Raw genomic sequence first — 25,307 nt, 5'->3', positions numbered from 1 at the left:
ATTCACCGCTCCTCCCGTGAGTGCCATGACTCATTTAGCCAGGGAGCAGGGAAAACAGCGCTGACTTACATAACCAAGGAGCACAGAAAGCAGCACCCATCCATCGGAGGGTGGCACCGCCCGGGGCACAGCTGCACCCACCACCTCTGCACTGAGGATGGGGCTCCGGTGGAGACTCCCCGCAGCCCGGGATCCGCGCGGGCAGGGAGCCGTGCCCCCCTGCCCTCCCCAGGCAGGCACAGGCAGCAGCCTCACCTTTTGAAGGCTGCCGCATCCATGTTAGTTAGAAAGGAAACAAGTACATTAAAAATGCAATGTGTAAGCAGCAAAGATACAGCAAAATCCTCGGTGACCCTCACACGGAGGAAAGCACTTTCTGTCTTTGTCTGCTAGGAAATGCCACGGCCTTGGCATTTAGGAGATGTGCTGCCTCCTAATGCTCCCTGCCTTAGGAAACTCAGGCCCCTGGGCTAATCCCTTTGGCCCACGTCTCGCATCTGGTGCCAGGAGCTTAGCTCTGGTCCCGATTTACACAGCCAGCACCTGGCTGGCTGAGAAAAGCATCACCTGCGAATGAATCCCGGTCGGCATTCAGCGTGAGGGGAGGAACGGCGTTAACCACAATATAAATCATCAGAGATGAAAATATGGATTTTATTGAGTGGCTTCAAAACGATATGCCAGCTATAGAAGTATTATCTATTGGATAAATAAGAGCTGTCTATGTGACACAGGTTTTCAAAGGATAAATATTAGAGAGGGAGAGAGAGATCCTTCAGTGAGAGACTCATATGAAAGTAGTGTTGGATTTTATTCTGAGGAAATTACAGCACTTGTACGTCAAGTGCACAAGGACTGATGATCATTTCAATAGTAGGAGATGGAAGTGGTATCAGAGTAGTCAAATTTAAATTGTTCCCTGCTTTAGGCCATACCTCACTGAGCTCTACATCACACTCCTGTAGGCAGCACAACCCAGCCTGCCTGCCCAGCGCAGGGACAGCGAGCCCGATCTTCATCTGCTGTCCTGGGGGAAGCCTCCTGCCTGGATCCGTACCAACCCCCGCTTGGTGCCTTACTGGCTGAGTTCACTGGCTCCTTCTGTTCGTGTATGCCCCTGCTACAGTCACCCTCCCAGCACGGCAGCGGGGCTGGTTCCCCATCGGCTCGGGCGCAAGCCTTGGGAATTGGCCGTTCCGGGGCCTCCTCCTCTCCTGGCCCCTGAAGACGCGCTCTGCCAGGTACCTGCAGCTGCCCCAGCTCAGGCGATGGCCTCCTGAGCTAAGCCCTGCCAAGGCAGGAGCTCCCGCCTGCCAGCCCGCCTTGCTCTCCACCTTATGCTCCTACGGATGACAGCAAACACGCAGTTGCATCTGGCTCGGCTACCAGGAGTGGCCACTATGGCCACGGAAACACACATCCCAAACCATTTAAGTTACTTAAATCAATACACATGCTAATAATATGCATTTTAATAAACCAGAGTCTTCAGGATGTGTATCAAAACCTTCTTGGTTTTGATAGACAGGCCGTGTGTCCGGACTGGCCCTCGGGAGGTGAGCACGCACGCTGTGCTCGCACGCTGCCGGGTCCCACCACCACTCAGCAATTTCCGTAATGCCCTGGGACGGAGGGGATCGGCATTCCTTTCATTCTGCGCACAGGGTGCATTGGTCAGGCAACTTCTGGGACTTGCTCAACATAAAATGTTGAATTTGTGCCTCAGCTGGTAACACCACCAGGTGCCCCACGTGCCAGCCTCTCGCTGGAACCGTTAGGCACCATTCCTACGTAACTGCTATGCTCCGTGTACGGATGAAGGTGGAAGAATAACAGAAGACATTACATACCGGTCTTTCGGGTGACATAATTGATGAAATCCCCATGGGAATTTTGGCTCCAAAGGTTCCTAGGGGGTGAAGCAGCACAATGAGTTTACAGACCAGATGGTAGAAATATTCACGCTTTACCAAGAACTTGGTGCTTTGTGTCCCCTAAGTATCTCCCACTGAAGCAAAGGGACCAAGCAGGTTACCTGCATAATTGCACCCACAAACTGGTTGGAGCATGCAACACCTTTTTTCCCCAAAGCTAAACCCCTATTTCCTACTGCCACCTTTGCCTAGCCTTCTCCAGAAAATTCATTTTAAGACACAAACACAGATTCTTGCCTCAAGAGAATGCAACGCTGCCTAACACAGTGATGAGCGCCCATGCCCAGCCAGCCTGCAGGCATGAACCTGATCCCTCTGAGATCCACAGGCACACCATCCCTGCCTTCCCCAGGAGTCCTTCATCCCCATGTGCATTTGCAGCACCAGACCCCAAGTGCTCACATAAGCAGAGTGTGCAAATGGGTTCAACGCAGTGCTGAGTGAACGTGCACTAAAATTCAAGCCTTGGGAATAACAATTTTACTGAGGTCTCATCACACAGCTTGGGCCAACAGCAACGGCAACCCTCTTTACCTTTGTTGGTGATGTTCTTCACTGGAGGGTCTTTCTGCCCAGGGCTCGACAAGGCACTCTCAGCTGCAGAGGGACTCAGTTTCCCTGTCTCCCAGGAGGTCGTGTTTCTTGGACTTGATAAGTAGTTGATGGGATGAGAGCAGTTCTGTAATGATGGGGAAGAGATTCAGGACAGTGAAAACTGCAACATGTGTCTTTGCTGGATCCAGGTCCAACTTTAAAGATTGATTTCATCTACACTGTGGCCCCTGGGACTTTGACTCCCATCCCACCCTGACACAGCAGGCTTCTGCCTGATCAGGGTAGATTATCTTCGGGTCTGCTTTGTCTGACAGGACTGTAAAGAACGGAGACAAAAAATAAAAGAAAAAAAGACTTCTTGCCAACATCATCTCCTCAAAGCAGACCAAACATACATCTAGGACCTTGCTCTGGTGGGTACATGATGAACGAAGCAGGGTTTCCTTGCAACTTACTGTGAACGAGAGTGCTTTCTTCTTGTCCTTCATCCTCTGGATGGCATTCCTCACCTGGAGCAGAGCAAGGACATTAGAGAGGGGCACAGCAGCTCTAGCAGAACAAGAGATCCTCCAGCAAGTCATGGAGAAAAAGCAACCACTATCCCAGCCCACAGTCAGGGTTATGCTGTCTGTCGCACCTACCACATTGCCAGCTACTCCCTCAACTGCTAATAAACCGTTGCTCTGAAGAGTGACTGAGCATCAGCCAGCGGCACCTCTTACCTCGCTGTTATAGATAGCATAGACCAGGAATATGTACAGGCCCTGGAAAGGAGAGAGCACAGGAAGGGTTAGAGATGTACAGCTGGTTGGTGCTGCTTTGCATGGGAGAAAATGACTTTGATGAGCACTAGAATGGGTGAGGACCACGCTAAGGGGAAGAGGCACAGACAGTGGGCACAGCACAGCCAGGGACAGCTGGGCAGGAAGGACCTCACTGAAAATCCCACTTGAGATCAGGCTCTTCACAAAGAGTCCAAGGAAGAGACAGTCCCTGCCCCAGTCCCTCTTCCTTCTCCTCTCCCCCCATTTCGCTTCGGGGAAGCGAGCACCTCTCACGGGGCACTCGGCTCCGTGAGCCTGAGCTCTCCTGCACTCCCATTCACGCATGCATGCAAAATTCCCCAGGAAACATCTCATTCCGATCTGAGAAGCAGAAACCACCAGGAGTTAATTGCAAGGGGAACTGAACTCTGGGAAGCAGACCTCCCTTCCCACCGAGCGTTGACCCTGGGGAGTGGGGGGGAGCTTTCGCCAGCTTCCAGCACGATGCTGGGGACAGTTCCCTTGTCCCAGGCAGTGACAGACCACAGCGTTAACAGGACCCTGTGACCCAAATTCAGTGGGATACAGATCCAGAGGCTTTGCTCAGCGCCAGTCTGGACAGAGCTTTCCCCATGCTGCCGGCATGCGGGGGCTCTGGCAGCACAATCTTGCCCACTCTCTCCATACCCGCCGAACTGGTGCTGTTCCGTGCACACACCGAGGACCAGCAAGCAAGGACACGCTCTGCCATAACGAAACGCTCAGCCACAGCTACGTGTGCCCAGGGCCGAATCGGGATGTGCTCCGGGAAAGTGCTCGGGGCAGGGCTGGACGAGCATCGCCTGGAGGCCACAGCCTGGGGCTAATTACAGCTGCAGACCAACGATTTTGGCCTTAAGGCAGCCCTATCTGGCCCACCAGATTTATGTTATATCTGTGGGGTGTTTGTTATCGCAGCTAGATAAATCAGCCGCAGCAAGAAAAGTAATCCATCTTGTCTTCAATGAGCCTTGCTCTTCATCTGCGAGCTCTTGGCAGGCATAATGGTAGCAGTACCCTGGCGCCGTGCCATGACCTGTCCTTCAGCCAGCAATGCTGGTCACTCCCCCAGACCAGATTTCTGCTCAGGCTGCCAAGGCAGGTCTTCCTTGAAATAATCATTCTGGATGAGCGCGGGGAGAGGGGGGAGCAGTGAGGTCAGCTGGGAGGAGAACAAGGAAGGAGAAGAGGCCCAGCTGCAGCGGCGGGCGGAAGCAGAGCCATGGCTCTGGAGGAGCCCACTCCTGCCCACGCTCCTGCCTGCACTCCTGCCTGCGTGCCATCTTCTCCCGGCAGGGCCCGCAATGCCCCGGCCCCTGTGGTTCCCCGTTCACGGCAGGGCAGGTGCTGGGTGGCCACAGGCGAGAGCGTGGCACGTGCCGGGACCCGCAGAGCGGGATGGACGCTCCTGCCTGGTGTCCATCCATCCTGCGGTGCCCTGCACACCCCGCCTGGGAGCAATGCTGTCCCTCACCAAAGATGGGTGAGCGGCTCTGTAAGTCCCTGCCCTGAGCCAGCCTAAGGACCATCCTTCCATCTCTACAAGTTCAAATGAACCCAGCAGGTTTTACCTACGCTTTTTGTTAACAGCAGGCACCTCTGCCCAGCGTTCTGTGCTTGGCAGGGTGTTGGTGCTGCTACCTCCAAAATCGTGGGCTGGAGGGAAGGTGCTGCCGCCTGCTCGCCAACCTGTGGGACAGCCACCGCGGCCACCTCCGGCACAGCAGCGCTTGGGGTGGCTTTTCAGTCTCTCGGCTGAATTGCTGTGCTGCCTGGCTGGAGAAGGAGTTGTCATGTTTGGTGTCGACGCACAGAGTAACCTTGAAGACAGGCTTTGCTTTCCGCAGATAAACAGAAAGCAGTCAAACAAACAAACAACCACAGCAGCAAAACCTTCCTGCACAAGACTCGCATATGAAGAAGCACGCTGGCCTTAAAGGAAATTCCAAGGCGATACATAAGACAGTCAGCAAAGGGGCTGAAATGGGATGGGTTTGTCCCTGCTTTCTCTCAACCCCAGCTTCCCACCAGCATTTCTCTTCTGTGGTAATCTGCAAATTAACCTGAACTTGGTAATAAAGGGACAGAGGCAAACAAGCACAGCATATTCATGGGCAAACCCTCGATTGTCTGTCCACACAACAGTCACGGCTCCTACTGAGCTTTAGGAGAAAGAACAAAAGCAGCAATAACTTAGAAAGTAAGGGAAGAAAACAAATCCTGATGCAGCAAACACCTCAGCTCCTATCTCACCCAAGGTGGACATTGTCATGGTTTGTGAGAGAGAGTCTCAGGAGATATATCATCCAGAGGACACATTTATTCATTTCAGGAGTTACTCCTTGTCTCTCAAAACCCCATATGCCTAGCATCCATGTTACAACAGCCAGCATCCCACAGCCCCTCTGCTGCCACTAGTGATGAAACAACGGCTGAGTGAGCTCTGGAGGACGTAGGCTGGACACTGACATTGTCAGGCCATGGTCAAGGGGTATCAGCAGTCACTGAACCAGGGAACTTGTCGTGGGATTTTCCTCTCCAGTGCCAGGTTACAGAGGGAAGAGCAGGTCTGAGTGCTACTGGAAAGCAGCTCTCCTGAAGGCTATCCAAGCCCAAGGTCCTCAACAGGACCTCTCTAGTGTAACATACGTGCTCATATTTTTACAGCACGAACACTGAAGCAAGGCAGAGACGGTCAGGATGGTGCTGGGATGTTGTGCTCTGTTCTGCCTCCCCACTGGTATTGATGGAGTTCACCCAAGCTGAGAAATATTTTTTTTTTCTGTGAATGAAAAGACGCTGGGGCTGTTCTCAGCTCTGCTCACCTCATCTCTTCACAGCACTGAGCCTGGAGTTCTCTTCTGCTCAATAACCTAAGCATGGCATGAGGAGGCAAGGACAACGGGTGCTATATTTAATTACAGTTAGGACAGGCGTCCTGCCACCCTTCTGATATCCTTAATAGCAGAGATGTGGAGAGGCGGTCCTTGTCTGGCCTTGGAACATCCCATCTGAGAGCCGACGGATGTGCGTGAGCAGCACCCGGCCGCTGGCCCGGCGCCAGCCACAGGCAGAACATCCCTGGAGTAACCACCCATCTTGTGCACGTGGTGATAACGCCTGCATTTCACCCTTGGAGAGCTGGGCCAATGCTACACTGAAACTGGCCAAGTATGCCAGAGGGAGCATTGTGAACTCTGCTGCTCCATACGTGACAGCCATGGTGGGGGCCGTTTTCTGTTGCATCCAACGAAAAAAAGGGAGATAGGTGGAGAACTCTTTGGATCCCAATGGTTTGGAGGGCAATACCCCGTTGCTCTCTTGACTTGGATCCCCTGGAGTAGGATTTGTCCTCAAGCACTGGGCAAGGGACTCTGAAAAGTGTACCCGTCAATACCCAGTGCAAAGGGACAGGAGTGACTGCGTGGGTAACCCAGGCGCTATTTGTGCCGGCATAGTCTCAGCCCCAGGGGCTGGCCAAGTCCCTGTGGTTCCCTGGCCGGTTCCCTCCCACCGCCACCTGCAGAGGCACCAGCCGCCTTGGGACCGTCAGGAGCGGGGTGTTCAGCCTTGGGACTGTCAGAAGGAGGGGTGTTCAGCGTTGGGACCATCAGGAGCAGGGGTGTTCAGCCTTGGGACTGTCAGGAGCAGAGGTGTTCAGTGCTTCTCTAGCTCCATCTACAGCTGCTTTCTCTCGAGGAAAGCTTTCGCCAACAAGGGGGCTGATGCTTTGCATCACAGGTGGCAAGCACATGTGCTGGGACTTTTTGTCACCATGTGTCCCTGAGTTTCAGATATCCTGAGGTCCTGGGAACTGTCCTATCTCCATGCAGACCTGAGCACTCCTGGCTGCTGTGACTAATAAAATTGGCTTTGCTCTCTTAACCACATAGATGGTTAAAACTTTAAAGTCTTTTGATGAAACCAGTAAACTTGGAAGCAAATATTAAGTATAGCTTTATACACCAGGGTCACTTTGTGCCCTACAGAGATCCCTGTTAATACTAACATATTAACAACATGACTCTGAAGTCACTTAGCATTCAGGAGTCACAGCCATGGCCCTGGAAGACACCAAGGCAAGCAAACAGCCTTAAAAATGTAGCCAGATGCTACCTGAAGAAGAATGAAGGGGCTGAAGAAGATGACATGACTCACCCAAGGTCTTGCAAGTCAGAGCTAGAAACAGCACTCACACTTCCAGCCTCCCCGTGCGAGGCTCTGATCAGCAGCCCACATCGCAGTCTGTTCCACCTAACACTCCTTCACCCCATCAGATTCCAGTGCAGCTCTCACTGGGCACTGGAAGCATCCCTGCGGAGCAGCTGCATGGCTGCAGATAATACAGATTTTAGGGGTAAAGATTTTCAGTCCTTGATTCTTAATCCTTCTCCTCTCATCTCCCTGCAATAAAGCGGACTTCCAGGCAAAGGGAAGGTGGTTCTGCCTGTACGGTTCTTAGGACACAACCTCTAAGTATGTATGAACGTGAACTAGATGACAAACACTCATCCTAGAACACACAATTATCCATTAAATGACCGAATCAAAACTGATGAAGTTCCCTACAAGCATGCCAGTTTGTAAGTGTAATTTGGAAACCATGCTAACGTCAAAAAATCTAACGTGAAAAACAAGATTTGAACTGGAAAGCTGTGGCACCAGTAAGACACTCCAGAGACTGGTGCTGAAGGACCATTAGAAGAACAAGGTCTCCAAGGCTGTATTTCCTGTCTTGGGAGCATGAACTCAATTTCCTCAGACAAAACAGCACAGCGACTGAGGAAAGCTGGGCTTGGCTTCAGAGCTGAGAAACATCCCTGACTATTAGGACAGGGAGAGTACACGGAAGCACAAGAAATGGCAGATACCTGCTTGGCTGTGACATGAGGATCCACCTGGCACAGGACTCACCTGGAGGGAGTTCAGCACGATGAAGACATAGGCCCAAATGATGCTGAGGTGGACAAGGACCCCACACACCCAGGTCAGCCCCAGCACGGGCAGCAGCACCAGAATGGGCTTGGCCGTGGCCCTGTCAGGAAGAAGAGCTCAGGTTTACCTGGGTGCATTTCAAAGCTGAAACACTGGGCACTGGCACCCACCACCCAGCCACCAGCTCTCCATGGGGGTCCCTGTTGTGCCCCATATCCCTGAGCCCAGGGTCTCGTGGCAAAGTGCCCCAACCTGCCAAAGTCCTTCCTGGCTCTACAAACCCTGCCCAGGGTCTCGCCATAATCTGCCTGGGGCATCTTGCACCAGGTTACAGAGCACGTAAGTGGATCTGCCGTGGAAAGAGCTCCATGGGTTTAGGAGCACCCTGGCCTCTATCTTGCAGTTTAGAAGAAACTTTCCTTGCCTCCATGCTGGAGACAGCTCTCCTCCCCCAGCAAGTGCCTTTCAAACAACATGTCCACCAAGAGGCAACCAAGATGGGAGCTATGGAACAAATTCCTTTGCAAACAAAATCAGTTGAGAGGGGAAAACCCAAATATTTCACCTCCCAGCCCCCCGTGTGCCAGCCCTGTTCTTTATTTATCACTGAGAGTTAGCAAGAAGGAAGCTCTTTGACGTCATTAGCCATGAGAAAACAGTTATTTTCCCCAAAATTGCTGCTACAAGGAGGACTTCTGTATTTGTTTTATTAGCATATGGATGTCACCCTGCCCTCCAACAATGCCCTATCTTTGTGCTTCTGTAAATTTGGGAAAATTTATTTATGATACAGGGGAACAATGCGTGTCTAGCAGGGGTATTCGGCGCCAGCTAACAACAATAAAGATTCACAGAGAATGATAAAGAAATTACTCAAACAGCAGTTTTTTAGAGGTCTCTCTATATTGACTGATTAGAGAAGTCCACACTGCCTCTCCTTCACCATGACTGTAATCCCTATCAGTGTTACTTTCAGTCCACCAAGTCCCAAACTCGTACAGAAAATGCTTTTTATAGTGGCAAATAGCCAACCCTCCTGCACTCTCTACAGCTGGCATCGTTCTGCGGGGCACACACAAGTGCTAAGGAAGGGTTGGGGATGAGACAAATTCAGTCATGACCCCTTCAAATTGCAACGTTCTGCGAAACGGAGTTGCTTCTGTTGCTCAGAGCTCTATAAAACTCCATGGAAACTGGGAACTCAGTTGGGTCCCTGGGTTCCTTGAAACACCCCAAGCTGCTACCTCACTTCCCTACGGTGATGTTCTACAGGACATCTGCATGCCTGCCAACAAGGGGCTTAGCAGCACAGCGGGCTGATGTTAGCAAAGGGGCAGACAGCAGTTTCAGCAGTGTCACCTGCGTTCCCACACACACGACACCACTGCAGATGATGGGGATGCTCACACCGGCCATTCCCAGACTCAAATTGTTGCTCCTGGTGATGCCAATGGGCCCAGGGTAGCTTTGCTTTCAGCAGGCACTGCGAAGGGTCTCTCGTCCCAAAGTGCTGAGATTTTGGAGTGCGAGTGCACATGGAGTCCAGCACCGGGTTCCCCAGGCTGAAAGTGCTGGCTGGGCTTCTCAGTGGCATAGACATCAGAGCAGACAGACTACCTCTGGGAGATGCACAGTGACCCTGGAGCAGAAAAATCCTTTCTGCCCTGACTCCCCCAACTCATGGTCTTTCACTTCGCCAAGGCAAAGACTCTCAGCTTAACAGTAATTCCACCATTTCATAGCCCGAGCAGCCACGGCTGGGAAAACCAGCCCCTTCCCTGCTCACCATATCTGTATTCCAATCTGGTTCTCCAGGCTGCTGTTGGGTGTCAGCATCTTCGATCTCCTGCGAGCGCTGGACACAGTCACCATCACCACCCGGCACAGCACGAAGGTGTTCACCTGTCAGAGAAGAGCCATCAGACCCAGTAACCTTCTGTAACCTCAACTACAGTGGGGTGAGTCTTTTCTGCTGGGAACTGAGTAACTGTCAGAACTTGGGGAGAAATGTATCACTCCTGAGAAAGCAGTGAATAAAATACTTCATAGAGTTATCCACACATACACGAAGTCTATAAAACTTATCCCAAAACTTCTCCTACAGAATGTCTTTCGTGTTAAGTGTCTACTCTGGACCCCTTAAATACTGCACCTTTTTCTGCTACTATGCTGTCTGATGGTACTGATACTACTTCAGGCATGTAGATGTTCCCATATGACAATCAGATATCTAGTTAAGGCAATGTCACAGTCAACCTACACATTTATCTACATTCCTAATTTAACAGCCAATACAAGAACTGGTCAGCAAAATTTTCTTAAAGCACTTTTTTTCTATCAAACAGCTACTTTGGTTAAAGAGGTGTTGTGAAAGTATAAAGCATAACAAAAGGTCTCCAAAAGCAGCAGGCACTATGAACCCCACGAGCAAGCACCTTAGCTAGAGAAGCACTGACACCCCTGACTCTGCAATGCTTTCCTGAAACCAGACACGAAGGAATCACACCTTCCCGGCAGGTTTTGGCACTTACGGCCAGGATGAAGAGAACAGGCCCAACAAAGGCCCAGATGACGTTGGTCTGAACATTCAGCCAGCAATGGTTGTCTGCCACATACTTGTTAAAGGAAGTTGCGAGGGTCACACCCACGATAACGACTGGAAGGCCTGCAGAAAAACACACATATTAAACTCCAGGAAAAGCAGAGATGACCCACGCAGGTCAGCTGTGCTCTAGACAATTGCTTCAAAACCCCCATGACCAGACACGCTCTGGTGTGAGCCAGCTTAGCCTCTGAAACCCCATGAGCAACATCAATTTACTGCAGCTGAAATCCGTCCCGGCTCTGCAAGACCAGATTTATACGCTGTCAGCATCATTCTCCTAGGTATAAAGCATTCCAAGTCCTGATCAAAGCAATTTACTCCTTAGATTGCTTTTTTAACAAAATGGACAATCAAAAGCAAAACAATCCAAAATATTTGCATTAGTTGCCCAATGTCCAACTAGGTGTGTGTTTTGCAAGGAGTGCTGACCTAAAGTGATATAAAACTCAGCTTATTCAAATGACTTCTATGTCCCTAAAGGGCTCACTCAGAATAAAGAGTGCTTAGTCAGGAACATATTTATATTGTAATTACTATCAGACAGTAGTAATGCTCTCGAAGAACAAGAACTTAGCATAAACTTCCTCCTCCATTTTTTGTATTGAACTCTTAGATTTACAAAAACAACAGAAATGCTTTTTAATTTATATTCTAAGACTGGCAGTTTGACACATAAAAGTAAGAAAGGCTCTGCAGAGCAGTGGCACCCAGCTCTCACATTGAATCAAACCAAACATTTGGGAATCTCTCTTATCGAAACTTTTGCTAGACCAAGAATTGACACATCTTTCTGAGCGCCCAATGCAGAGACGTTGTAGGTACCCCAGCCTGTCACATAGTAGAACTTCATTCTCCTGTCTTCACTCATGTTAACTGCTACCACTTTGCTCCACAGGAGAAGCCCCTCTACCAGCATCCACGAAAAGGCTGCCATGAAGAAGAGATGAAGGCAGGCCGTGACCATGAAACACACCACCTGGAGAGAAAAGAAATCACACGTTGGTTCAGGAGGAGTCCTCTGGGAGCTTCTGAGTGTCTGTGGTCAGGAGGAAGGGAGCAACCTGCAAATTATGCTGCAGAATGTGCAGAAATATATTTAAACATCCACAAGCACCAGGAAGAGTTCTTAAAATTGCAGCACATGAATAGCAACTGCTGCAGCTCACACTCATTTCATCTGTGTGACCATTCAAACCACAGAAGAGGGAACTGATAACATCTTTTTCTGCTGTTCTTGGACTTTTCTTGCAGGTCTCTCATCTCAGAGCTGCTTGATCCAGCCCTGGGATGTGGAAGAGGACACAGAAAGGGACAGAACTTATGTTGCTGTTTTATAACTACTTACATTTCCTGAAGGATTTTTTGTCAGCAACAAACTGTCAGAAAAAAGAGGTGAATTTCCCTGACACATTGCACAATGCATATATGCATATCACCCAACACAGAGACACAATCCTTTCCTAGATGCAAGTTACAGGTAATTACTGAAACATTAATGGAAGGGATTACACTTCTGTTCTGTTTGCTCTGACAATAATGCTTGCGCAGGCCCAGTCTGGCTGGCCGAACAGGACGCCTTCTGGTGAGCTTACCTGGTTGGTCTTGGCCAGTTCGCTGAACATGAGCAGAGCTTCTGCTGCAGCTAGTGCAAAGATCAGGTTCTTGTGCACGGTTGTTCGTTCACTCTTGGGGACACTGAGGAAGGAGAGAGGAAGCCCTCAGCTGCCGTCAAATGAAAGGGTGCACGTGTTCTCACTAGTCCTTGCTGGGCTGTGCAGACCTGCCCGGGTGACCTGCCATCTCTCTGCTACTCACTGCACAGGCGACAGACAAATGCGGCAGGGGACTGCCCTGCTGTGCGAGCGCTTGGTGCCGGGGACACGCGCGGGTACGGCTGCTCAGACCTGGGCAAGTGCTCCAAGGAACGGGCAGCGAGGAGGAGGTGGAGGGAGCCACTGCCCTGCTCACAAGGCAGATTGCTGTGCTTGCCAAGTGACACAGAAGAGCTGGCAATTGAAGAAATAGTCTTTGCTCCATTTATTTTATAAAAAAGAACTGTAGCAGAGCAGCTTTTATAGTAAACATTATTGGTCATTGATAAAAATCTTTCCGTGGTCACTCCGGTGTGCACGCAGCTCAAACCAGCATCTCCAGAGAAACAACCAGCACCGCACCCCCTCCCCAGCCAACGACAACCACTGCCCTCCCTCCCCTCCACTACCAACCACCAGTGCAGCTCCCCAGCCTCTCCCCACACACCTGCATCACCCCACACTGACAAAGGATACCTTGTTTGTATACTTGTTCTGAAGCAAAATATCAAACAAAAAATACAGAGAAGGCTACAAGTGCCTGGACTTTTCTTACCCAACTGCCAAGAATAAAATGAAGGTAACTATCAAGGCACAGAAGGAAACTCCACATCCAATAAAAGTCAAAGTCTGCAGTGTGAGCTCCTCCTTGGTGGTCCTCTGCTCCAAGCATGAAACAACAGGAGACACAACCCCCCCACAAATTAACCACAGACTACTCGCCGGTCTGGCATCCACCCCACAAAGCGGCAGAGAAAGCTCCTCACTTACCTGCATCTCGTACACCTGCAGCAGGACAGCAAAATTCGTGGTGTGGTTGCAAAAACAGGCAGTGGAATCCAGGAGAGATGTCACCACGGAGCAGCCAGCTGTGGACCACATCCCACCAGCATCTGGGCTAACATGCAGCAAAAAACAGAGAAAACACATAGAAAATACCATCCACTTCAACAGAAAGCCAAGGTATTAAGGAAATTTAATTCTCCCAGAAGAAGCAGAGTTGAAAGCAGGAAGAAGAGGGTATCAGAGAGAGGTCTTCATATGGACTTCCCTTTGGCTCATCCTGTGTCTCAGCAGATTTGCCTTATCCACCAGGCATGCACAAGAAAACAGGTCTAGTGTCAATGTGCGCATTAATCACTGCTTTAAAGAGAACTCAGTAATTGCATGGGTCTGGGAAGAGCTCCTTTTGCAGCGCATTCACTGAGAGCACCACTGGACCAGGCACGTCGTCTCCATCACCCTGGCCTGCCAGGTACCCCGTGCAGCTCCACCAGACTCCTGATCTTCAGGACAGGACAGCCTGTCTTCAGGCAGCCAGCGGCTCTCTGCTGCCCGGGCAGCCAGCAAAGCTCCAGGTCTGAATTCCCTGTGCAGGGACCAAGGCTGCAGCGGGTCAGCTCTGTCCTCACTGGCAGCACTGCCCCTCTGAGCCTGCCCCAGCACCACGGGAAGGTCAAATTCAGAGCAGGGCTAGTGGAACTCTGTGTGCAGTAACCCGCTGCTTCCGAAACCACCCTCTTCCCACCTTCCCCAAACTGATCCATGCCTGTTACAAGACTGGGACTGTAAGGAGGTCTTTTTTGCACTTGAACGACTTAATTACCAATCCATAATATATCACAGTCACAGTGCTCTCACTGCGGTGACATTCAGCAAAAACACTCCATGCCAAGCAGTATTTATGAGGCTGGGAGTCCTGCATGTCCGTTGGGCTATATATCTTGGACCAACTCTTCTTTGTTGCAGGCAACAATCATAATTAACTAGGGCTTTCCATTTTAGTTGTATATACCTCATTAAAGGTCACTTGCTTGTGAGTGACTTTTCCAAAGGAAATCTTCCCAGGAGAGCACCCTGCTCCAGCAGATAGAGGATGCCAGCATGCAAAGCAGGCAAAGCGTTACAGATCCCTACTCTTACCATTACACTTATATCATTATGTTTGGTTTTCCAGAGGAAATAAAAGCTCATAAATCTGGGGAGCCGAACTGAAACCAGGCACCTGAGGCTGAAGTTCCAGAAGGCGCAGATGGGCCCCACCAGCTTACTGGGTATGTCCTGCAGGCAGAGAGGGAGAAGAAGAGATTACACAGCCAGACATGTACTGTATGCAGACTGATGCAGTTCACTCACTAGGCTGCAACAAGGTCTGTCAGCACAGGACGAACACCTCCCCAAGGAAACGGGAGTCAAGGAGAGAGACCTGGGCACACGACACCCCTAAGTCCAGGACCTCTGGGGGCCTGGTGCTGAGGCTGGGCACAGCCTGCCAAGTCAAGCTGCGTGATGCTGCTGGCGGGGAAGGCGGCTGGGAAGCACGGCCCCTCCTCAGGGTACCTGGACGCGGTGCTGCAGGCGGTAGTGCACAGAGGTGCTAATCTCCTGGTAGTCGCTGAGCAGAGCGGATGAGATCACAGCAGTGCCCACCGTGGTGCTCAGGTACCTGTCAGGGAAAGCATGCTGCTCACAGGCACAGGAACCACAAGATGCGCTCAGAAAACAGGCTCTCACGTTATACAAGACAGTTGGAGAGATCCGGAGCCACTTCTGGAGTGCTTCAGTGCCACCAGCAAAGGGCCTGGGCACAGGGCAGAAGGTGCCTCAGATTACCTGACAACCAGAAACCACCACCGCTGCCCCGTGACCGAGGAGGTGACCTACAGATGCGGCACTGGGGCATCCCAGCGGCCGGCAGCTGAGCAGCACAACGGCTGAAGGAGCGGGGCGTGCGCTGGATGTGCGGGCTGCACCCCCACCTAGTGTTCAGAGAGCTCCGAGAGCAGCAGGGCGCTGCCCCCCGCCCCTCCGGGGGCCACCCCGGCTCCAGGGGCCTCTGTCCCGGCCCGAGGGGACCCCGAGCAGCCCCCGCAGGCTCCGTGTCCGTGTCCCGCCCCAGCAGGGCAGATAATCCCAGGAGAACCAGAAGCACGCAGAGGGGACCCCGCGGTACATCACGGCACGCAGGCAGCCCCACCGCGCAGCGCAGGCCAAGGTGTGCCAAGGGGCTCTGCCCCCACAAAGCACTGACCCCCCCTTTCCGTTGTCCGGTCACAACACGCAGATTGGAGAAAGCAGGGGACAAGGACAAAAGAGACGGGATGGAGCAGGGTGGAGGGGACCCCAAAATAGAGGCACTGAGAGATTCGGCACAGACTTTGAAATGAATTCTCTTGCGGTGCTAAGGGGGCAGCCCTGGGTGCAGGGGGGGCTGTTTCACTCACTTCTGCCCTCCATCAGAAGCAGTCGTGTCCTGGAAGACAGCACTGCTGCCAGCGCTGGACAGGCATCGCTGCAGGGAGCCATAGCCAAACCACATGTTTTTCACCGTGACTCTGTGGAGACCTGCACAGAGAGAGCATCACAGGATGGGTGCAGGCGCACACGGCAGCTCTGAACAGCCCTTGCTTCAGCACCACTGCTTTAATCTGGGGGGGGTGATACTGGAGGTCCCAGGCACCCGCAGATCCACGCTGTGCCCGTAGAGAGGCTGTACATAAACTCTCCCCCACAGCCCATCTCCCTTTCACCAAGGGCATCTCCTCCCCACATTTCTCCAGACCACGGGTGCAGGGTAAAGAGTTCCTGCCATTAGGGAAGATGATGCATAAGTGCCATGGGGAGACCCAGGGAAGTACAGGCATCATAACCTACCTCTGGCTTTCAGTCTTTGCATTTCTTCTGCAGGAACTTCAATGAGGTCATGCCTGCCCTTCTCAGGGCTCTGGACCAGGTAGACCTCACTGCTCAGCTCCTGCCTGCTCAGCTCCAGCTTCCTGACCTCCATCCCTGTGGAAGGGGCAAAATCAGGTACTGAACCAGGGTTCAGCCTTCCTCCAGAGCTACTGCTACAGCAAAGTACCACAAGAACATTATAACCCTGGCCAGGACTCACAGCAGCAGCAGTCAGATCCCTTTCAGTGCAAACTATGTGCTCAGGTTGTCTCCTGGACCCAAAAGTTTCTTACAATCCTCTTACAATCCACAGTGTGAGAGATGTCTCCCACGCTCTGACACTTTTGCAGGAAGGAAATGGGGAGAAGGCCATCGGGTTAGCAACAGATGAACCAGAGGAGGAGAGGTGCCAGGAGGGGACTTGGACTGGGAACCAGATGGGATGACTAAGCTGTGTCCTGGTGAGACACTCTCCCCAAGCTCTGCCAGTGCCACTCACCGACACTCCCATGCTGGACCGTGATCTTCGTCCTCCCTGCAGTCAGCAGTGGGGCCAAGTGTGACACCATTCTGTCGCAGAGCTCTACAACAGTCATGGGCCCTCCGATAACCTGCAAACACAGAGACAGCAATGGAGATCAGGACCTGCACTGCCAGCTCACACTTCCCACAGCTCACGGAGTTTTCTGAAATGCTTGGTCCTTGGCAGAAAAGAGAAGTTGGGACTCAAACTTTTGCTTCACTTTTTTTTTTTTTTTTAATTTCTTCAATAAAGGATGTTCCCAGTTACTTCAGCACTGGAGATAAGACTGGCAATGAGATAAAAACTTGCTGGTCTTTATAAAAAGCTATTAAACCAGCATGGAAATAAATAACTAAATAAGCTTCTGTAGAGAAAGTACTGATTTTTTTAGACCTGACTCCTGATTTTTGCAAAGCTGTAGAACAACCATCCTCTCTTCCTGGAAAAGGTTTCACGCAAAAATAGATGCCACAGCTGGTAGCTGGGGACCAACCCCGTTACTCAAGGGTCTACGTGTGTTGGGCAGCAGAAGTGCCATCCCTGTAGTACACAAACTCAAACCCTTTCTCCCTCAGCAGATACATCTGCTGCACCAGCTAAACTGGGTCAGAGCTGGTTTTATGCCACTATCGAGAAGCTGTGAGTAATTGTGGCCACGGAGACCTAAGCGACTCTAAGCGATGAGGTAAACTTGAACTATTCAGCATCCTTTCGTCTCTGGAGGTCCCTGGCTTCGTTCCTGGAGTGCTGGCCAGGCCAGACGCTGTCACACATCTCCCAGAGACAGGTGGCGAGCGCAGGCCATGCAACAGACACAAAAGACCCGTGTGAGAAAGGAAGAAGCCAACGGAGAAAATCCTGATGGCGGTGGGATGATGGAAATCCCTCACACAAAGCTTGACGGTGTTGTGAACAGCATGGGGGCTGATGACAGATAGCTCCTTGGCAGCTCACCCATGGAAAATACAACAAACCATAAGTGAAGGGCATTGCCCTGCCAGAGACAGCAGGGTGTGGGAGCAAGGAATCCACAAAGCACCGGGAATCTGCAAACTGTGTGTAATCCTGTAAATCCAGGCTGACAAAGTGGAGTAGCTTGAAGAGAGCTGAGACAACCACTGGAGGGGTTTGCAAGGAAGGCACCACTTGACTGCACTTGTTTGCAGAAAAACTTGTTTGCACTGCCAAAAAATGAGGCGACAGTGAGACAGCTGGCCCTTATCTGAGCTGGCAAACATGCTCTGTACCCATGCCTGCTGCGTTTTCACAAGCTCCAGAATACAGCCAGAAAGGCTAGATGTGACCATGCAAGGACAGGTCCTCAGCCTGTGGTCAGACAGCAGGCCAAGGAGCTGCACACACAAGATGAACAGATGTGGCACACAGCAGCCAGACTGCTGGTGACACCGTTACCTGGCTGACTGATGACCATGTTTCAACATTCTGCTCTTCCAAGATTAACTCGGTCACTTCCACGTAATACTGGCCCAACTGCTCCAACATCTCCAGCTCCTCTCCCTCCTGGACTTCCACATCAGAAACCTGCTTTAGTAATTGAAGCACCATAAGGAGGTCAGATGACTCCAGCACAGGTGTCTCTCCTTCCCTCAGAACAGTTGCCAAGACATCAAGAGCACCAAGAGCAACAGAGAGGTTCATGTCTTGGACATCACTTGTGAAGATGTTCTCAGGAATCTGCCATGGAAAAGATGGTTTAGTTCAGTGCTGAGCCCTGATTCTGCCTGATCATCAGCTACGCCTTGGCAATGCCCTGCATGTCCTTGCTGGTGTGAGGACACCTGCATGGCCAGCCAGACATATCTTAGGGGAAGGAGATTTGCCTTGACATTTTGAACTCTCTTGTCCAGCAAGTCAACCTCAGTGAGAGGAGTCAACCTGAGGCAACACTTTGCTTGTTTGATCATAGCACGAGTTACAGCTGTATTGGCCACACTCTCCGACAGCAGCTCAGAAAAGGCCACAGGCATAACTTCTGCCAAAGTGACCCCAAACACCAGTAGGTGCCAGCAAGTCCACCCCAACAGCTCCTGCCTGCTCCCGGTGTCAGCTGCCACTGCTGGGGTCGCAGGACTCACCACAATCCTCTCTGCAAGTGTGTTCACACGGCTGGTAAGCGAATGGCTGGATTCCAACTGAGCTTTTTTCAGTTGCCAGTACGCATCTGAGAATAAAAGAAAAGCATAACCATTGCTGTGGTGTCTAGTGGCGTGGTTAACACATGCCACGTTCAAAGCCTGGGGAACGGTCCTCAGATGGTGGGGAAGTTTGTAGGACAGCCAGGACAAGAAGACTTCACAGCTGTATTTTATTTCTAGTACAAGATCCCATCTGGAGACACAGTCTAACACTTCTTTTCTGCCTCTTCCCCATGTCCCCCTGGCCAACGAGTCTGGAGATGCCTGGATTGGGAGGCACTCTGCAGCATTACATCCAGCAGCCACGTAACATCTACAAGCACTGCTTAACTGGAGAATAGCAAAATAACCTGTCAGAGTGCGTGCAACTGAAGCAAAGTCACAGCTACACCATGTTTTGCATGCGATCTCTTCAGAGCAGACACGAGGCCTCCCCATCACTGGCCATCATCCTAGCTAGGACCTCCAGGAGTGAATGCTGTGGAAGTAACGAATAAATAAATAACAGATGCTGTACCCTTTCTGTAGCGACAGATGAAAGGCAAAGACTGCAAACAAGATGTGTAACTGAATCCACTGCTGCCAACTTCAAAAACTCGGCATTCCTCAACAGGCCCTGTGGAAACACACACAAACAGGAGGCCCACGTTCCCCAGAGACATGCCATCCCCAAGCAGGTATCACGTTTCCTGCAAGCAACCCACCAGCCCCGTTGAAGACAAAAGCTGCGAACTGCTCCTTAAGCAGCTCCCCCTGCCCCTGCTGAGCCAGAGCAGGGACTGGGCTCAGAAACTGCTTCCAATGGGCCTGGTAAATACCCTCCGGGGGCAACCCAGAGGAGGTGGCAGTGCCAGGTCAGTGATTTATCAGTAATGTCACACCAGGCTGACTGAGAGACAGATCCCTCCTCCCAGCAGAGCATCCAAGCATGGGGTGTGCAAACCCCAGGAAACAGCATCACGGACAAGTAAGCCATTTCTCTCAGTAAAAGAGAAAGCCTGTCATTAGCCCAGGACATCTGAAAAGCTGTGTTTGCTAGGGTCATGGCAGGGGTCTTCAATGGCCAAGGGCTTAGTGACGACCGTGCCTTTAAGTACGATTTGGAAACTGCCCAGCCCAGCTCTGAATCTACTTGCGCTTCCCTTCCTGAAGGAGAAGCATCATTCCACAAACTGCACCAAATTCCCTTGCTTCTCGGACAGTCCCTGCGTGCTGACCCCCTGCTGCAGGAGGGAGCTGAAGCAGCGAGGGGAATCAGACTTACCTGGGCAAAGAAACTGTGCGGTCACTTGCTGAACGGTGCTTTCAACCTCCAGAGCGTTGGAGCTCCACCCAAATACAAGGTCTTGCTCTACCACCCAACATGACCGAATTTTCTCAATCTGCTCCGTGCTGAGGACTCTCTGCCAGATGTGCAAGTCGGTGATGTTCCCACTGAAGGACTCTTTCTCCCTGAAGGTGCCTCCCAGTGAATCTTGATCCTGCCCAATGATGAAAGTCCCCTGGCCATAGATGGCCTGGGGGGCAGAGGGCCCCACAGCACACAAACCGCTGGCTGATGCCCTCCTTTTACCGTCAGCATAGATGGCCCAGGTCCCGTTTTCCTGCTGCCAGGTCACACAGAAGTGATGCCACTGTCCATCAGCACGGAACATGGGCAGGTATGGGGAATGGTGCCCGTGGACTATGAGAGCAAATCGAACAAAGCCTTCCTCGTCAACAAAGCCACGGAGCTGGAACTCATTAATAAAAGCCGGCACAGCATAGGAGAAGATGGTAGCGATCTCCTGGGTCCTGGTGTCCCACTGGAGGTGGGCACAGGCTGTGACAGCAGGCAGTGCTGGGAAGTCAGAGAGCACCTTCACGTATTTTGTGTCTGTTTTGTCTCCGAACACCAGGACTGGTACAATGTGGTCCCCTAGAAGGAGAAATTCTAGCCAGCATAAAGGAAGAAGCATGGGCCAAAGCCTGCTCATCTTCCGCTGGGATGAAACCATCATTTTCATTTGCTTCCTACTCAAGCCAAGAACTCATGGACCCTGCAGGCAAGGACATCCTGTAAGCATGCAGCAAGGCTTCCGCTTCTCCTGTGCCTGGAGAGGATCAGGAAGGCAGGCGAGCTGAGATTGCATCATTTCAGCAAGTGTAATTCAGAGAAACTTAGGTTTCTAGCAAATGCATCTGGAAGGAACAGCATGTTCCCAAGCATCCCATGCTATAGCAACCAAGAGCATAGCCAAATAACGCCTTTGAGGCATCTGCCATGCGGTGCCTTGCTGCTGGGGAACGCCCGTCCCCCTGGTCCCATCTCTAACATCGTTGCTCTGCAGGACCCGCAGGTCACCAACGGTGAGGCTGAGGAAAGCCAGACCTGCTCCACAGGGAGATGGCTCAGGAGGACAGAGCAGAGCAGCCCCTTTGCAACTCCCCGCTGCTGCAATGCATTAAAACATCTTGACAGTGATCGGGTGGCTGATGTGCTGGGATCACTGTTGTTCTGTCAGTCCCACCTTGTGACTGGAGGCTCTAGGTGTTACCACAGTGACAATAAAAAAATGAGTGGCACCTTTTCCAGTCAGTTTAATTTTTCAGATGAAAAAGATCCAGCAGTGAACATGTCTCCAAACAGTCCAAGCCCACTTATACTCACGTCTCCATTTCAGTTTGTGCAGGACACCATCCCTTTCGTTTAGCCAGACAGAGCCTCTGATGTGGTGGGACTGCAGCAGATTGCTAAAGGAAGCTTGCTCACTGTCCTGGGGTTCAAACAGCAATTGAGCAAAGTGGTGTTCACAGTATCTGTCTGCATGCCACCAGTCCAAAGCAGTGGCCACATATTCGTACATGTGTCTTGAGGTCTCAATTGTGACAGGAGCAAAACCTGGAGAAAGACACACACAATCTGGAGAAACAGAAAGCCTCTCCAACCCTCTCCTGTGCCACGTACACTACAGGGGACAGGCTCTTGCAGCATCCCTGAGCATTTACTAATACTGCCTGGTGCACCCCGGAGGAGCTGAAGGCAGGAGCTCATTTCCGTATTCAGCCCTTGGGATGTTCAGCAGGCACAGTGTGACAGAAAAGTCCAGACTATGCTGGACTTAAAATGAGGGACATCTGGAGCCTGCTCACAAACTGAATCGCCGGCATAGGGCTGGCGCTGAGCAAACTTCTGTGAGACACCCAAACCCATGCCGAGCTCAGTCTGAAGAAAAAGCTCACTGTGGTACGCCCAGGGATTGCCCTCAGGGTACCTTGTTCAAAGCAGATATGTGCATGCAAATTTTCTCATTTTATCTCCATTTACCAGCTCCTACCAACTTCTGCATTTGCAGATGCAATTTGCAAACACAAAATAATCTGTTCTGTTCGCAGTTACAGCGGCACAAAGACTAGCAGCTGAGCAGTGCTTACCTGATTTTAGACAGTAATTTCAGAGCTAGTCAAGCAAATATTTAGCTATGCAAATACAATTTCAGGCACAAAATATAGTATTGGAAAAAGTTTCTTTATCTTTGTTTCTGCCCCTGGACACCTTTTTAAGTGTTGTTTCTCTGTGCTGAATATTGCTTATAAAAACATACAGAAGTGCTGATAAAAACACTAACCTTTAGAAGTCTGATTCTTGGCAAGGGGTGCAAAGGCAAAGAGACTCCTGGACAGACTACTGACCTGTTGGAGAGGATGTTTTATAACATTCATATAAAGTGTTAATATTACCTCAAATACTCAAATTATAAAATTTATTATAAAACTCACCAGAAAGCTGAAGAACCAAGAATCAGGTCTCAAATCTCTCCTAAACATGCTGACCAGCTGGCAAGCTTTCACCCTTTGCTACAATAAACAAAATATTACTAGAGATGCGCTGCACAGACAGAAACATCCTGCAGAAAGCTAGTTCTCAGACAAAGCTGCTTTCCTTGGAAAGTCATGAATCAAAAATGAGAAAACTATTCTCTCTGAAATACCTGTCCTGGGTAGTATGCTATCAAAATAATTCTCAGTTCTTCTTAAAGAACTCAAGGTCTCAGTTTAACATTTGTTTCCAGGATACAGAATAATTAATCATAAAACATATACAGATGTGTGATATTAATAGACAGGCAAGTTAGCAGAGCCTCTTTATCTGCATTAACTAAATAAAAAAGCCATCATAAATCGCATTGTTAAACAGTGTCAAATCACTGGCAGCTTTTCTCATTTCTTTTTAAGCCCGCAGAAACACAGCACCAGAACAGATCCTGCAGAGCAGTAAATCCAGCCTCCATGAGCAGCGTCTGAGCACGCAGCTCAGTACCAGGGAGCCATCCCGCAGAGCTGCCCAGCATCAGGACTCACCACCTCTGCTCTGGCGGAAGGAAAGCTTGAGTGCATGGCTGTATAAAACCTAGTAAAGTCATAGATGGGGTATGTAAAGACACAAAACATGGAAACCAGCAACGTGATCTACAATGCAAACACAGACTAACGCTGTCTCTTGGCACTGACACTGCCAGCCGTAATTTCTTTGCTCTCAATGGGAGTCTCCTGTGTGCACGGCACAAGCACACATTTAAGCACTTTGCTGCTAAAGGGACTAAGAAGATCAGTTCTGAAGCCTGGACTCTAAACACATTCACAGTCTTCCAAAGTTCAGCAGTGACTTTATAAACACAGAGCACAGTTCCAAGCCCTAGGGAGAAGTACGTTTGACTCTGCGCTCACCCGATCGGTGTGCGACCCACGGGCCCGCAGAGCCTAGCGCCGTGCCAGCAGGCCAGCACCACCAACCTCCCGCTCCCCGACCTCTGGCCCCAGGGCCGGGTCTTCACTTTTCCACGGATGTCCCTGAAGATGCTACCACAGCAAATCTGGAACACGGTCTTGGCAGAAAAAATAGGGCAGCGAGGGAGTTCCTAGTGATCCAGCCGGCAGCAAGGGTCTAATAACGCACTGGGGAGCCCGGGGAAGGGGTTACCTCCGGCAGAGCCGCCGGCAGGACGAGCCCGAGCGCCGGGCTGGCAGCGGGAGCCGGCTGGGCTGCAAAGCACAGCTCGGGGGGTTGGCAGCGCCGACGGACAGCGGGTTCCCAGGGCCGCTCCGCTCCGCTCCGCGGGGCCACCGCGCCCGCGCCGCGCTCCGCACTCCGCTCCGCACCCCGCACCCCGCGCCCCGCACCCCGCACCCCGCGCCCCGCACCCCGCAGCCGCCCGGCAGCACGCCCAGCCGCCCAGCCTCCTCCGTCCGGCGCCTCGCTCCCCGCAGCCCCGCTCGGCTCCGCTCGGCTCCGCGGCTCCCCCGCCCCGCCGGTGCCGGGCCCCCCTCCGCGGGCACGGCCGGGCTGCGCGGCGGCACGAAGGGGCAGCGGCAGCGCGGGGCCGGGTTGGGCCGGGCGGGCGGCGCCTCGACGGAGGCACCGAGTCCCCGGGGCGGTGCTGGGCTCGGGCACCCCCTGCACCCCCGGCCCGGGGCGGCTCCGCCAGCGCACCCCACTCCCGCCGCCCTCGCCCCCGCTAACGGCGAAGCACTCACAAGCCTCCCCGCTCCGCAGCCCGTGCGAACAGCGCGGGGGGATCTTCGCAGGGAATCAGTTCTCCATGGAAGTCCCCGATAAAGCTTCCCAGGAAATCTGGAACGTGGTCTTGGCAGAAAAATCGGGCGGTGGGGGAGTTCCCGGGGATGCTCACAGCAGCAGGAGTCTAATACCAGCGTGCTCAGGCGCGCCGGTGAGCAGGTCAGCTCTGGAGGAGATGTCTAGGAGGACAGAGAAAAGACCCGGGCTGATACAATGAGCAGGGGCAGGGATGAAAGGCAGAGTCAAACCCGCAGGAGCTCTGCAGGGCACCTCCAGCGTGTCCCAGTGTGATTTCCTCGCAGAGCGGCTTCAGAGTTCTGGCGTTTCCTCAAGCCTGAGCCCGTGGCAGCCCCAGGGAGGACATGAAGGCTGGAGGGTCCAGGCCACCTCCATGGGCCAGCAGCGCTCTGCGCCTCACAGAGCAGAGCTGCTCCTGTGATTGATGCCCACTCACTTTTTCCACAGCAACAGGCACACGGTTCCCACTCCTCCTCTCCAAGTGAATGCTTGAATCACACCATGGATTCACGGGCAACTGGCTTTTGTTCTTCAGGATCTTCGTCCGGGAATGAAGGCAATTATCACATCCCAGCGCCTCTGCTTGCTGCAATAAATCTCTCATAAAAGAATGGACCTTTGAGGCAGCTGCTCCAGGCTGCTTAGTCACCACTGCCAGTTGGAAACGGCCTGGCACTCACCAACAGCGCGGCACACAGCGCCAAAGGCTTGCGAAGCAGTGTGGCAGCAGCGGGA

At 51.9% G+C, this 25,307-nt stretch overlaps 1 protein-coding gene across 3 annotated transcripts in view; it reads right to left on the bottom strand.

Annotated features, from left to right (window-relative positions):
* The window catches only part of ADGRD2 (adhesion G protein-coupled receptor D2), a 30,096-nt gene extending 5,101 nt beyond the window's left edge, over window positions 1–24,995 (bottom strand). The window contains exons 1-24 of one of the 3 annotated variants that reach the window (XM_075772440.1): window positions 24,512–24,995; window positions 22,757–22,834; window positions 22,606–22,669; window positions 21,648–21,878; window positions 20,262–20,915; window positions 19,515–19,613; window positions 18,938–19,023; window positions 18,255–18,536; window positions 16,818–16,929; window positions 16,298–16,432; window positions 15,868–15,988; window positions 14,984–15,089; window positions 14,649–14,704; window positions 13,415–13,541; window positions 13,200–13,303; window positions 12,425–12,527; window positions 11,655–11,808; window positions 10,759–10,892; window positions 10,014–10,129; window positions 8,207–8,327; window positions 3,212–3,253; window positions 2,945–2,998; window positions 2,469–2,613; window positions 1,851–1,909 (exon numbers count right to left, since the gene is read on the bottom strand). In XM_075772440.1, the coding sequence (XP_075628555.1) occupies window positions 1,851–1,909; window positions 2,469–2,613; window positions 2,945–2,998; window positions 3,212–3,253; window positions 8,207–8,327; window positions 10,014–10,129; window positions 10,759–10,892; window positions 11,655–11,808; window positions 12,425–12,527; window positions 13,200–13,303; window positions 13,415–13,541; window positions 14,649–14,704; window positions 14,984–15,089; window positions 15,868–15,988; window positions 16,298–16,432; window positions 16,818–16,929; window positions 18,255–18,536; window positions 18,938–19,023; window positions 19,515–19,613; window positions 20,262–20,915; window positions 21,648–21,878; window positions 22,606–22,669; window positions 22,757–22,804 (3,153 nt within the window). In that variant the 5' untranslated portion in view covers window positions 22,805–22,834; window positions 24,512–24,995. Of the gene's footprint in view, window positions 1–585; window positions 1,910–2,468; window positions 2,614–2,944; window positions 2,999–3,211; window positions 3,254–8,206; window positions 8,328–10,013; window positions 10,130–10,758; window positions 10,893–11,654; window positions 11,809–12,424; window positions 12,528–13,199; window positions 13,307–13,414; window positions 13,542–14,648; window positions 14,705–14,983; window positions 15,090–15,867; window positions 15,989–16,297; window positions 16,433–16,817; window positions 16,930–18,254; window positions 18,537–18,937; window positions 19,024–19,514; window positions 19,614–20,261; window positions 20,916–21,647; window positions 21,879–22,605; window positions 22,670–22,756; window positions 22,835–23,704; window positions 24,102–24,511 lie in introns of those variants that run through there. The other 2 variants (XM_075772438.1, XM_075772439.1) reach the window with 2 other exon arrangements.
* Window positions 24,996–25,307: the final 312 nt, after the last annotated feature.

This window comes from Balearica regulorum, chromosome 20, assembly GCF_011004875.1.
Source record: "Balearica regulorum gibbericeps isolate bBalReg1 chromosome 20, bBalReg1.pri, whole genome shotgun sequence".
In the NCBI taxonomy this organism is placed as follows: Eukaryota; Metazoa; Chordata; class Aves; order Gruiformes; family Gruidae; genus Balearica; species Balearica regulorum.
This window is presented reverse-complemented; position numbering and strand designations above follow the sequence as displayed.